The following is a 14,273-nucleotide window of genomic DNA, read 5'->3' on the forward strand; positions in this document are numbered from 1 at the left end:
AACTATCAGGAAGCAGAGTAGGAAAACTCACATGATGCTGGTGTGGGCAATAATCTGTTTTTTAACCAATAGAGTACAAGAAACAAAAGAAGAGAAAAGAACAAAAACAAAACAAACTCAAATCCAAATAGACAAGCAGTATTATATAAAACTTAAAAGTTTCTTCACAGAAAAGAAAGTTCAAAGAAAGAGCCTATGGACTGGCAGGAAATATTTTTAAGCCAGACATCCAGTTCAGAGGAAATATACAAAATATATGAAGAACTCAAACAATAATAGCAAGGAAACAAACGAACACAAAAACCCCACAATTTCAGAGTAGGTGAAGGACCTAAATAGACATTTGTCAATGTAAGAAATACAAATGGTCAAAAGATATAGGGGAAAAAATTAGTGTCATTAAGCATTAAGGAAATGCCAATCAAAATCACAGTAAGACATCATCTCATACCCGTTAGGATGTCTTGTTATCGAAAGGACAAAGACAGTGCTGGCAAGAACATGGAGTAGAGAGCGGCCAGGGGAATGACCTAGTGGGTAAAGTGCTCCCTGTGCATACATGAGGAACAGAGCCCAGATCCCCAGGACTCACATAAAAGGACCAGCATGGCTGCGGGCACCTGCAACACCAGTGTGGATGGGTGGAGACCGGCAGGCAGGTCTTGGTTCTCACTGCTCAGCCAGTGTAACTAGAACAGTGAGCACCATGTTCAGTAAGAGATCCCGTTTTAAAAAGGTAAGGCGGAGAGCAATAGAGGCTCAGTTTCGACCTTTGACCTCCACATATGACTGCATTGGCCAAAGTGCCCAAACACACAAGCACACACATACACTGCCCCCTATGATCAGCCATCTCACTGGTCCACAATCAAGTTTTAAGGATCACTTACTCTTGCTCTATTTAGGTTTCTGTTGCTATGGTAAATGTTCTTACCAGCAGTAAGTTGGGGAGAAAAGATTTATTTCAGCTTACAGTTTACAGTCCGCCTTTGAGAGAAGTCAGGACAGGAACCTGGAGGCAGGAACGGAAGTAGAGACTATGAAGGAGCACTGCATACTGCCTTGCCTTCCACAGCTTGTTCAGCCTGCTCTTTTATATAACCCAGGACCACCTGCCCAGGGGTAGCACTGCCTACAATGAGCTGGGCCCTCCCACATGAATCATTAACCAGGACAATGCCCCACAGGCTTGCTTACAGGACAATCTGATGAAGGAATTTTCTCAATGTTCCCTTTTCCCAGAGGGCTCAAGTTTGTGTCAGGTTGACAAAATCTAACTACAAACTCTTCAACTACTATATTTCTTCTTTAAAAGTTCTTTTGATTTTTCTCCTCACAGTTTCTAAGATTTAGATCAGGAGCACTGCTATCTCTGATTTCTCTCCAAATATTCTTCTGCTAAGTAAGTGTAAATATTTTCCACAAAGTCCTGATGTGAGGAATATAAATTGCTATTACTTGAAGTAGTAAATAATTGGACTGGCATGGTGGCTCTGTTGCAGGATATTTGATCACACTGTGTGAAGATGTGTCTCTGTCCTTTCTCACCTGCCTAAGGCACCTTCTGATTGGTTTAATAAAGAGCTGGATGGTCAATAGCTAGGCAGGAGAGGATAGGTGGGACTTCTGGGCAGAGATAGGAACTCCGGGAAGAATCTGAGATGGGGAATTTTGCTGGTGAGATGTGGAGGAAGTTGGACGTAGGGTACTGAGGAGAGGTAGCAAGCCATGTGGCAGAACGTAGATTAATATAAATGGGTTAGATTAAGAGATAGTTGGGAACAAGCCCAAGTGAGGACAAGCTTTCATAATTAATAATAAGTCTCTGTGTCATTATTTGGGAGCTGGCAGTCCAAAGTTGCATTACGTTACATGGCTCCATGGCTAAAGATCCATGCCACTAAGTCTTTGATCCCTAGGGAGAAGCTGAGTCATTCTCTAACTTCCACAGGGCATCTACACATCACACACACACACACACACACACACACACACACACACACACACATACACACACATTTTTTTTTCTGAGACAAGGTTTCTCTGTGTAGCCCCCCCGGCTGTCCTAGAACTCTCTGTAGACCAGACTGGCCTTGAACTCAGAGATCCACGTGCTTCTGTCTCCAGAGTGCTGGGATTAAAGGCGTGAGCCACCACACAAGAATTTCTATATAACCTTTATCTGTTTTCCCCATTGTTAGCATCTTATAACAGTACATTTATCAAATCTAAAGAAAAAAAATGACTTAGTCCACACAGGTAGCTACAGCTAATACAACAAGCTGGGTAACTTATAAACAACAACTAAACTAAACTATTTCCCATTGTGGAGACTGAGAGATTCAAGTTCAAGATGCCAGGCAGGTTCTGCATCCAAAAAGGACTAATTCCTGGCTAATGAGTGGGCCTTCTTCCTGTGCCTCCATAGTCGAAGAAGCAAGCTGGCTTTCTGGGTTCTCTTAGAAAGGGCTAGTCCCACCTTGCCCAGCCTAAATATAAGGGGAGGTGTTTAGTCCTACCGCAACTTTATATGCCATGCTTTATTGATATGCACAGGAGGCCTGTACCTTTTTGAACAGAAACGGAGGAGTGGATGGGGGTGGTGGTAGAAGAAGGTGGGAGGGTGAAGATGGGAGGGGAGGAAGGGATACTGCAGAATGTAAAATAAGGGATACTGCAAAATTAAATAAATAAAAAATTTTAAAAACTGGAGAAAAAAAAGGGCCAATCCCATGGGGACTCGATTCTCATGGCCTAATCACATCTCAAAGTTCCTACTTTTAAAAAAATCATCATCTGGGAGGGGGAAGAGTTCAACATACAGATTTTTAGGGGACTCTAACACTGGAACCATAGCAACCACACTGGTACATCAAAGAAATTCCCGAACATACTTGAATTTCAACTGTTTCCCCACCAAAGTCTTTTTTCCTATTGCGGGACCCACACCAGAAACACAGTGCATTGTTCTTACTCGCCTGTGACCTGAATTTCCTTTTTCCCCTTGTTCCCTACAACCGTAACAGCTTTGAGGATTAACTGTCATCTACTTAGGTTTCTGTTTTCCTCATGATTATAGACTCCAGACACTGAGAACATGAGTTCTCATCCCAGACACGGTGCCTTTCTCCAACATCACATTATGGAAGACACAAACTTTTTTTTCCTAAAGATTTATATATTTTTATGTGTCTGGATATTTTGCCTGTATGTATGTGCTCCACATGTGTGCAGTGCCTGAGGAGGCTAGAACTGGAGTTACAGATAGGTGTGACTTCCCGTAGGCAGACTTCCCTTGGCTGCACCAAGGTCCTCTGAGCCATTTCTCTGGCCCCATGAAAGGCACATCAGCACAGCTTATCACTGCTGGTTACCATGGACAGGTGAGGCAGTATCTGTCAGCATTCTGTATGAATATATATATATTATTCTCTGGAAGCAACTCACTAAGGCTAGGCTACACTAAAAGCCAATGGTGCCAGCAGTTGAGAATGCTGAAAAATCAGGTCCATGCTAGTGTACACTTGATCTCAAGAAATTTCACTGACAATAAAAACTGAAGAGAGAAGAGACGAGCCACAGGCAGTGGGAAACAAATAGCTGTCTACTTTTCCCCAGCAAGGATTTCACTGCATTTGGATTAGAATCACCCTTTTAAGTAGACTGGGAGGCTTTGATGGCAACAACCAGCCTTTCTGCTCTTTTTAAGAATCATCTGCATAAGAACAAGAAACAAAGCTGCAAATGTCCATTTCCCAGAAACAAAAACGTAAAACTCTAACCCACAACACACAAGACAGGACTGCCAAGGACAGAGAAGGTAAATGGCAGCACAAAGCTGAGTGGACGGCCAGCCCGGCTGCTCTCATTCAGCAAGCGAAAGACATCGCATAAGAGGAGAAAATAGAAAATTCAATGTATAAAAAGCCATAAAACTACCATTATTTATAGGATAATGCCTCTAAATGTTGCAAATGAGTACTCAGTACAGTAGCCAAGCACAAAACCAGTATAGAGGAAAGAATAGTCATACAATGAAAAATATGATTTATACAATATAAATGAGTTCCATTAGAATCTCTTCGGCTTTGTGGTCTAAAATATCCTCAAACTTGGTCAACAGCCAAGATTATCCTTGAGCTCTGACCTTCCTGCCCAACTTCGTAAGTGCTAGGTTAAAGACATGTACAACCACAGCAGGACTGTAAATGATAAATTACCCTATCATGAATCTTAAAAGAAATAACTGTATTAATAGTAATAACAACATCCCTAATAAGAAAAAACACATTAAGGTATTATAATTAGTTGAACATCAGCTACAAAAAACAATTTTGAGCAAAGGCTACATGTAGAAGCCACAGGCAGGTAGAGCTATGTGACTACCAGGCCAGTCAAGGTTGTAGTACAATGGTTCTCAACCTGTGGGTCACAATCCCTTTGAGGGTCTTTCACAGAGGTCGCCTAAGACCATCACAGATATTTACATTATGATTCATAACAGCAGCAAAATTACAGTTATGAAGTAGCAATGAAAATAATGTTATGGCTGGGGGTCACCACAACATGAGGAACTATATTAGGAAGATTGAGAATCACATGCACCACCACACCTGGCAGGGTGAAGGGTATTCTGAGGGTGGTGGGGCTGTGAGGGTGGAATGTCATCTAAGTATCTGTTAAAGCTAAGGAGTACATGCCAGATAGTGGTGGTGCACGCCTTTAATCCCAACACTCGGGAGGCAGAGACAGGCGGGTCTCTGTGAGTTCAAGGCCAGCCCGGTCTACAGAGCGAGTTCCAGGACAGCCAGGGCTAGCTACACAGAGAAACCCTGTCTTGAAAAACCAAAACCAAAACCAAACCAAACAAAAAAAAGCTAAGGAGTACAAACTACAACAAATTTACTTGACATACGTTAATTATAAGCTAAAAAGAAAAAGAAATAACCTATGAGACAATTCTGAAAAGTAATAAAGATCAGCTCTAGCATATCAAAACCTATCACAGTAGACAGATCCATAAAGTAGACCAGAATTTATAAAGAAATTCAGTATGCAATATTTGAAATCCAGAGAAATTTAGTGTTGAATACACTGTGTTGAGTATCATTTGGGAAGCAAAGAGAAACTGGATCGCTATGTATCTTTCATTAGTAAGTTCAAGGTAAATTCTCTCTGGATGAAAGAAGTCAAAAACATTTAAAAAATATTCTAAACAACAACAAAAGGAGAATTCTTCTAGAATCAGAATTATAAACCTTTTTACTATGACATCATTTTGAAACCAGAAAATATAAAAATAACCAACTTCTGCAAGTGTGTATCATCTGCTGTCGTGAGTTTGAAGAGCTACTATGTGTATATATGTAGGTAAATGTATATGATGAGTCCCAAATAACAAAATACTGTTAAAAACTGCCTCTGGGGAAGGAGACTGAGACACACTCACGTTTATGTTGACCATGTATGATCAGCAATTCTCAAATCCAGAGACAATTTTTTTATTGTCTGCTATGAACCAGCAGCATAAGTATTTGGAGTCACCATAAAATGTTCTTTCGGAGAAGTATCTGTTCTGAGTATCTGGCTTATAATTACACAGATGAATCCAAGTCTCAATACTGTGCCTTATGTATACAGCAGCTGGCTTATATTACTTTCTTCAGCCCAGGACACAAAAAATTCTTTTGAAATGTCAAAGTTCCAAGTTCTGTATGCCATGTTATTGCACACCATAATATAAAAATTTCTATTTTTCAAACTAATTGGAATTGGACAAAATGTAATTAATTTGAATCAGTAAGGGTCATTTAGGCCCTTCAACACCTGATCACAGGCCTAACTGTGATGGCACATGACTTTCTTTAATCCCAGCTGTTGGAAGGCACAGATGGATCTCTATGAGTTCAAGCCTAGTCTGCTCTCCAGTGAGTTCCAAGGAGCCAGAAGTGCAGAGTGAGATCTCAACTCACGCAAACACACACCACTTGATCACACTTCCTGTGTGCTCGCAGTCCAGGTCAAGTTCACTGCTTTCTAGTTCCTGCATACATCCTTGCAGTACCTTAAATACTGTTTCTTCTGCTGAGACCTTACCCTCATCTCAGTCCACAGAAATTACCCTGCTACTGTGGACAGTTCAAATTCCACTCAGTTCAGAGCTCTTCGCAAATATGCACTGGCACATCATTCACATACACTCAGGAAGGTCACAAAAATGATAGTGATACAAAAGCAGAATATTGACCTTAAAAAGTTATTTATTATTTAAAAGTCCAGCATTATTGGATCCCTTTTGAAGTATTTATTCTGAGAATAAGAATTTAGTCCAACGTTTTAATAACAAGGGAAACGACAAAAACTGGATATGAAAAAAAAAATTAACAGAGAACCTGGTAAATTCCAAAAAACAAAATAACCAAGACAAAACATACAACCATACAAACTGTTAAAATATAAAACCCAAACACTGCACACATATTTTTAAACTGTTGTTGGTATACTACAATGTGGGCCAAATTATTATGTCCAAGCCGATAAATAACAAATAAACACACCTTTTTAAATTATCCTATTTTGTTATAGACAGTAACTTTTGTTACTTTGCTTTCTTGATACAGATTCTCATGTATCTCAGGCTGGTCTTGAGCGATCCTCCTACCTCGACCTCTCAAATACTGAGATTACAGGCATGCAGCACCATGCCTGCCTTATATACACAGTAATTTTAGAAAGAATACGAATCATGTGTGTAAACTGTCCACATTCAGCAACACATATTTTACATATAAACACATTCACTTGTACTTAATGGAAGACAAAACAAAATGTAATTTAAACATCTTGATTTGAGAAGAAGAGTGGATCTGACTGTTTTGCTAAATTGCAACCTCAAAATCACCAAATGTACTATCAAAAGATAGTTACTTCAAATGTTTTTAAAAATAATTTCTTTCCAAACTTTTTGTACTTTAGGGTAAAAGGAAATACAAGATTCTTTGCTCATAAATGATGGTACTTATTTTCTATGGCTAACCCAGAAAGCAGCCAAGAAGGATGAGTCTTACAGAAAGGTCCATCTTTCCAGCAATTCCAAGTGGTGTTATTCAGCACTTCCTGAAAACACTGGGTATCCCAGATCTGGCAGTTACTTCTGCTGAAATGTCCTTCTGCCCATGACACCCATCAAAGGCTTTCAAGCACACCTGACCTTGGCAGTCCACAGGAGACCAGTATGTGAATGGATCTGCAGTGGATATGAAGGCTCTTATAAAAAGAAGTCACTCTGTGTTTCCAGGAAGAAACAAGGGACGGGACAGTTCATCCAGAACCAAAAAACCAGTTCCTACTTAGATCCCAGTTATACAGAGAACAGAAACTGAATGCCAGACCTCAAGCGCACTCTCAGTTTCTCTATATCCCCCTTGCATCCTCCTGCACAGAGGACCAGGCATTAGAACCGCCTTCTGGGCAGGACTCTGGAAGGGCTCCGCACAGCTTCAGTCCGAGAGGGACGGGGAGCGCACAGACCGGCCGCTGGCGGGGCTGGAGAAGGCAAAGGGCTCCTTGTCCTTGTCCTTGCTGTCGTGCTTGTGCTTATGCTTGTGCTTGTGCTTGTGCTTCTTCTTCTTCTTCTTGTGCTCATGGTGATGGTGGTGATGGTGCTCGCTGTGCCGAGAGGACGTCGACTCCTTAGCAAACACTGAGAGTGGAGCCGCTACCATGGAGTGCACACTCATCTCCAACGGCTGCTCTTTACCTTCAAGATGAAAACACCAATGAATGTCTGTTGATAGTAAGAAGGACAGCTATCCTAGGAGGAAGCTGACGACAGTCTCCTGAAGTACTGAAATACAACAGTTAACTAGTTCAACAGAACTGCCAGCATCTTGGCCAGAAGTCAACTAACTTAGGTCCATCTAGCCTATAAAAAATATTACATATGCTAGTGTATGAGCAAATCATCCTTTGGAGGTTAGTATTTTCTAAGTACCATGATTAAACAGTAATGACTACCTGAGTGCTATATACTAAAATCTATACTGGCCAATGAAAATATAACTCCTTCAAATATTGCTCTGCCCTAAACTATTATGGGGGAGGGTAGTGCTTTATTGAGTCACTTAGACTTAGAAAATTATTAATACACAAATACACTATCTTAGTTACTGATAACGGTATCTTGGTGAAAATGAAATACTCCTTTAGTTGCTTAGATGATTTCTGGGAACATATAGATAAAGGGAAACTCTTCTGAAGGTCCAGTACACATGGTAAAGACCCAGGAGAGTAGAGGCTGTGAAGGGAAATGTTCCTAAAGACAAGACTCATGTCAGTAAAAAAGACAGGAACTGAAAACCAGAAGACCGTGTTCTAGATGAGTCTGTCCGCTTAGCCTTAGGATGTACTGAATCTCATCGAAAAAGCAACTCAATGTCCTCAAACACCCCCTTCAGTTCTAATAATCTGCTGACTGAGCAAACTCGAACAGTCATGAAACTGTGCTATCATATGATCTTCATTTCAATCTTAAATGAATTAAGTATGCTCCTCAGGCTACACGTACAGGAAACCAGACTCCTCTCTCACAAAGCAGAGCCAGGCAGCAGGGAAAGGAGCAGTGTTCGAGGCACACATACAGCTGAGCTCCCTGCTCACTGTTTGTCTTTTCATCAACCATGTGCGCTGACTGCCTAAGCTGACTGTCTGCGCTTCTCTGAGCCTCAGGGCCTGTGCTGCACAGGGTTCATCATCACTCCTACACACTGGCCAACCTGCTGGGAATTCAGAGAAGCCAGCGGTTATCCTCCAAGTTGTGCTGCCCAGCAGAGGCAAAGGCCACATGGATGTCTGTGGTTTACTCTGTTCTAGGGAATACCTACAACCACTTCAAAGGTGACTTCATCTTTACCTGCAGGCCTCAGAGCTCACATTAAGCTATCTGGACTACAAAGCTTGAATTGTGCTTGACTTTTATGAGAACACAAGAAGTTAACTAGCTTCAAGAATCTGGGTGAAGGATCAATGGCTCCTGTGACAAAGCACCAGTTCCAGTCTGAATCAGAATATTTATAAGATGAACTTGAGGCACCAGATATAACAGCAAGAAACTTAAAGTTCTGCCCAACTGACTCAGAGTCAACCTCAAAAGCTGTCTAAAGATACAGCAAGTTCAATACTAATCCTGGATAATAAGTATTATGAACTGAAACACATCAACATTAAAGGATGCTGGTCAATGCACTCATTGTTTTAAAAATTATTGAATGTACAGAGAGAATTAGACGTTTATCTAGACTTTCCTATATGGCTCCTACCACTGAGTAATAATGATGAGGAATTTAGCTTTATAGAAATAAGTCATCCTATAAATAAAAATGGAAAGATTAATTAGAAAAACATTACTTTGTAATCCTTAATGAGTTAATACATTTAGATCCTGAACATCCACAATAGTTAACCTCATAAAAGAGTCAACCAGATATTGGGTATTTCCAAATGGAAATACACAACACTGGCAAACCTGAATCCAATTACATGTCTAGATAGGACTGTAATTACAGAAATTACAAAGAACTCCATTGTGCTAACTTTACCACAAGTAAACAGAAAAATTATACACCTGAAAACTATAGACAAAAATATGATTTCTTTAACAAATACATTGCAGGGTGGAGAGAGAAAAAGATATGGACTAGAATATAAATTTAAAAAGATAAATGATAAAAGGATTGCAGTGTGGACTTTCTGTGGGCACTGATTTAAACAAATACACTCTAAAAATAAAAAAGAGCCATGGAGATGGTTCAGCATGGCTCAGTAGGATTCACTTTTAAGCTGGCAAAGCCCCCCTCAGTGATGTGAAATGCCTTTTCTATTTTAGATAGTGGATATAGCAGTGGAAGAAATAACTATAATTCAAAATACTGTAATTTGTCCATTTTGTTATACAAAAGATATCTGTTGAATGTAAAAGCTTCCCTGAGACCAAATTTGAACAAACAAACAAACAAGCTGTAGGCAACTTAACATATGTAAAACAAACAAAAGTACTTAATAAAAGCCCAACTTGCAAGCTTTGCAGTCCATCTGATAAGAATGCTTAAGAAACAGTGAACAATCTACTACTTTGATTGACTTCGTTTACATTGGGGAGGTATATGTTCATATTTAAGACAAAGCCTGTAGCAGTTTCTATTAGGGAAGACAAGAAGTCTATTCGTTGATTCTTTAGATCAAATTAAAAAAAAAAAAAGATGTTGAAACACATCATTGTAATTTAAAGTTTGAAAAAAAAAAAAAAAAAACAGTCTGTTTTTCATGTTGAGTTCCAAAAGAAAGATCTCTAGGGAAAGCGTCCAAGCCTTTTAAAACAAATTGTTTTAATTTCAAAGTAAGATTTCAAGTACTAGAATTGTGCTTTCTGAATTATGCAAGAAGGCGTTACATAATGCAGCAGTCTGAGCGAGACAGCTGCAGGACTCTGCTCTTCACACAGAAAGCACTAGGGAGCTCCTGCTGCTCCACTTTCCCTCCCTTCCCCTCTGCTCTCCATGCCTGCCATCACTAAATGAACCTGGGAGACAGTCCTGTCGGCCCCAACCTTGCAGTGAACACAGAGAGCTCAGTGTTGGGAGGGAGAGGCTCCACGGTGACCAATCTGTCACTCAGAGAACCATACAGCTTTTCCTGCCTGTTCTCCTTCCCTCTGGAAAAAGGGGACGGGGGTCAGTTCATGAAGGGAAAGACTCTTACACCTCTCCTCTGTTATCCCACGGTTTGACCCATTGCCTCCACAAAATCATACTCTGAAACATCTTCTTTACCCTCGTACACAGGAGGGGAGAGGGAGAAAGAGAGAGAGAGTAGGAGGTGGTGGTAAAAGCATATCATCATTGTCCTCTACCAACAAACTATGCATGTCTTCTCCATCTTACTTAAAGCATCGTGTTTTCTTTTGTTTCTACCCTCCTAGATGAGGTCTGTAACATACTTCCATTGGTGAATATCATCCTGCTCCTTGGCTCTACGTCCTTGAGACATATGACAAGTCACCTCACCTTATGCATAAAGGAAGCAAGGGACCCCCACTCTACAGCTCTGAACCTGAGGAGACAACATAAACGAGGAAAGGCACACTGCTCAAAGGACTTTTCCTTAAATAGTTCATGAAAAGCTGTAACTCTGCCAGATTTTTATATGCTGTCTCTCCACGTTTAGGCAACCAGGGCAAAACTTTTTGTAAGTTTTAGCTACCACGAATAAAAGAGACCTCAGCTAGATTTGGCCCCACAAAGCCCACATGTGCTCTTTAATCTAGTCTGGAGACTGAAGGGAGGCTAGACCTTCTCTTACCACTGTGCTCTTTCAGGAACCTAACTCAGCCACAGACTAATCTTGCTCCCACATATTCCCAGCTCCAAAAGGAGGCGGGAAGAGAGGAATTGCCCTTCAGGACCAACTTACTTGATATTTCTTGGTTTAGACTAACACTGAATCTCTGACATTCCAAAAGACAGATCTGTAAATAATGATCCCACAGAAAGATTGTTACACCAGCCAGGCTGGCCCTTTCTAGTCTTCCAGGAGAGCGGAATGGCTCAGCAGCTAAAGATGTTTACCACCAAGCCTGACAACCTGAGCTTGAACCCGGACCCCAAGTGGTAGAAGGAGAGAACTGACTCCTGCAAACTCCTCTACATGTGCACTGTAACAAAAGTGCATACACACTCACACAAATAAATGTACAAATGAGAAAGGAAGTAGGTTAATACTTCTATTGCTTATTTGTTGTGTTTAGAAAAGTTACTTTATCCAGTGTAATGATGTGTTAGCAAAAAGCTGTATTTGAATTTCAAAATACACACACATGCATGTACACACACACACACACACACACACACCCCTTTAGAATACTACCCTTTGTAAAACAAAATCTTCTAAGTAATATTGCCGGTGAATTTTCACCATGTGCTGTCAATAGCCTTCAGAAGCTAGCAGCACCAACATACTGAAGGAACACTAAGAACATTGTAAATTAAAGCTTAAGAGCCAGAAAGACGGCTCAGTGGGTCAGGTGCCTCATGCCTAACAACCAGAGTGCTCGGTGATGGAAGGAGAAAACCAACACCTCCATGATGTCCCCAAGCTTCCACACAGGAGCTGTAGCACATGGGTGCACACACACATACACGCATATGCAACACAATGTTTTCAAAATATATTAAAGCTTAATATAGACGTCTATTTAACCGTACTCTTGCTTCCTAACGTGGTCAACAGCTAAATCTCAATTTCAGGCTTCCCTATTTCCCACCTCGAGTCCTACATTTAGCTTTCTCTGATCTTCCAAAATGATGAGACTGGACAATGCCACAAAGAAACTAGAAAATAAAACTGAAAATGTATTTTTCAAAGTAGTACTAGAACAATGATACAAACCATACACGTTAAGTGTTAAAGATCTGCTTTTTACATAGCTCATGTGCCACATCACTAAAAGTCAAACAAATGCAGTCAAACTGTTTTTGGAACAGAAATTGACTTGACTCTAGGAAATGCAGAGTTGACTTTTACACGGCTGAGGAGAAGGTCAAAGAATCATTTCCAAACTAATGTTAATAAGTCTGAAACTCCATAAGCTATAACTTTAGATGAGTAGAAAACTCCCCATGTGTAGTAAACATGTAATAGGTATAATGAATTAGCGAAATTGTACCAAACAAACATGTAGAAGGTCCTGTGTTCAATCTCCACACACACACACACACACACACACACACACACACAAAAAAAAAAAAAAAAAAAAAAAAAAAAAAAAACAAAAAAACCACATAACACACCCAAGAAGAAAGAGAAGGAAAAGAACAAGAAAAGAGGCAAGAGGAGTGAGGAAGGAGGAAGTGAGGGGAGGAGCCAAGGGAAGAATCTTCCAATCCCTTCATTCCTGGAAACACAAGCCAAAGTCCCAGCTAGATTTCTTCTGAAACATAGTGTGTGACTGACTCGCTTAGATAAACGTACACACCTCACAAAGGCTCTAGGTCTATGTATGGTCTTAACACTAAAGCATTTTGAGCTGTTGCTTTTGGCTGAAGTCTACTATTAATCACAGATGGCCCCCAAGTTCTTTTCTCAAATCAATAAACATTACTCTTCTGTTTATATCATACAAAAACATATATAAAACAAGCAAAATCCACCCACTGAAACATAAGCAGAAATCCATAGATGTTTAAGGTTTACTAATGACTTTTGGAGAACCACTCATCAAAAGTAACTTTGCTTCTGGGGCTTTTTTTCCTATTCCTTTTCCTTCAACACTCGAAAATTAATCTTTGTGTCCTGGTAGGTGATAGCATCCAACAGTTGCTATTCATTTGGATTATACTCTTCGCTTAAGAAGCAACAAAGAACACAGTTAGCAGAAGACCATGTAAATGAGTGAATACATAGTAAGTATGACTGAGCTGACCAACCTTTCTTAGGAAAGCCTAATTACTGTGGAATAATTTAAGTGTGTGTGTGTGTGTGTGTGTGTGTGTGTGTGTGTGTGGGTGTGTGTGTGTGTGTAGCTCAGAGAACAACTTCAATTCTCTCCTTCCATCATGTGGGTCCTGGGGATCAAACTCAGGTCGTCAGGCTTGGCAGAACCCACATTCACCATGGAGCCATCTTGCCAGCCCTGAATGGAATACTTTAAATAAAAGTTGTATATGTCTAGCACTAAGTTTTCATGACTGAAACAGCAATCCTGAGCAATGGGTGAGAAGTAAGTGGTTAATTCGTGGATTATATAAAGGTACAGTGATACCGATTCTAAGGTTTGTATAGAAGTTAACATCTAACTATAAGGCAAAAGCAAATAGTTATAGGTATTACAATGGGTATGCAACAGCATAATGAGAGGTGATTTTTTTTCTCATCTATTTTTCTTCTTATTTACAAATTTTCTATGACAGAAACACAAATTTTTGAAACAGATAAATACTAACCTGAAACAGTCTTTAGACTTACAAAATATAAAACCAATATATTACAAGAAAACTAAGTTCTCTATCTCTACAATATTTTTTAATTGATAAATTAACTCTGAAAAGAAAAAGAAAAAAAAATTTAAAAAAAAAGAAAAAGAGAAAGAAAAACAAAGCCGGGCAGTGGTGGCACATGGTTTTAATCCCAGCACTAGGGAGGCAGAGGCAGGCAGATCTCTGTGAGTTCGAGGCCAGACTGGTCTACAGAGTGAGTTCTGTAGGACAGACTCCAAAGCTACA

At 40.1% G+C, this 14,273-nt stretch overlaps 1 protein-coding gene across 3 annotated transcripts in view; it reads right to left on the reverse strand.

Moving 5' to 3' along the window:
- Positions 1–6,242: 6,242 nt before the first annotated feature.
- Positions 6,243–14,273, reverse strand: part of Taf2 (TATA-box binding protein associated factor 2) — a 65,858-nt gene continuing 57,827 nt past the window's right edge. For all 3 annotated transcript variants that reach the window (XM_052747821.1, XM_052747820.1, XM_052747823.1), the window contains one exon: positions 6,243–7,759. In XM_052747821.1, the coding sequence (XP_052603781.1) occupies positions 7,500–7,759 (260 nt within the window). In that variant the 3' untranslated portion in view covers positions 6,243–7,499. The remainder of the gene's footprint in view (positions 7,760–14,273) is intronic.

The sequence above is a fragment of the Peromyscus californicus genome, unplaced genomic scaffold (assembly GCF_007827085.1).
Source record: "Peromyscus californicus insignis strain IS unplaced genomic scaffold, ASM782708v3 Scaffold_20__1_contigs__length_68692818, whole genome shotgun sequence".
Lineage (NCBI taxonomy): Eukaryota > Metazoa > Chordata > Mammalia > Rodentia > Cricetidae > Peromyscus > Peromyscus californicus.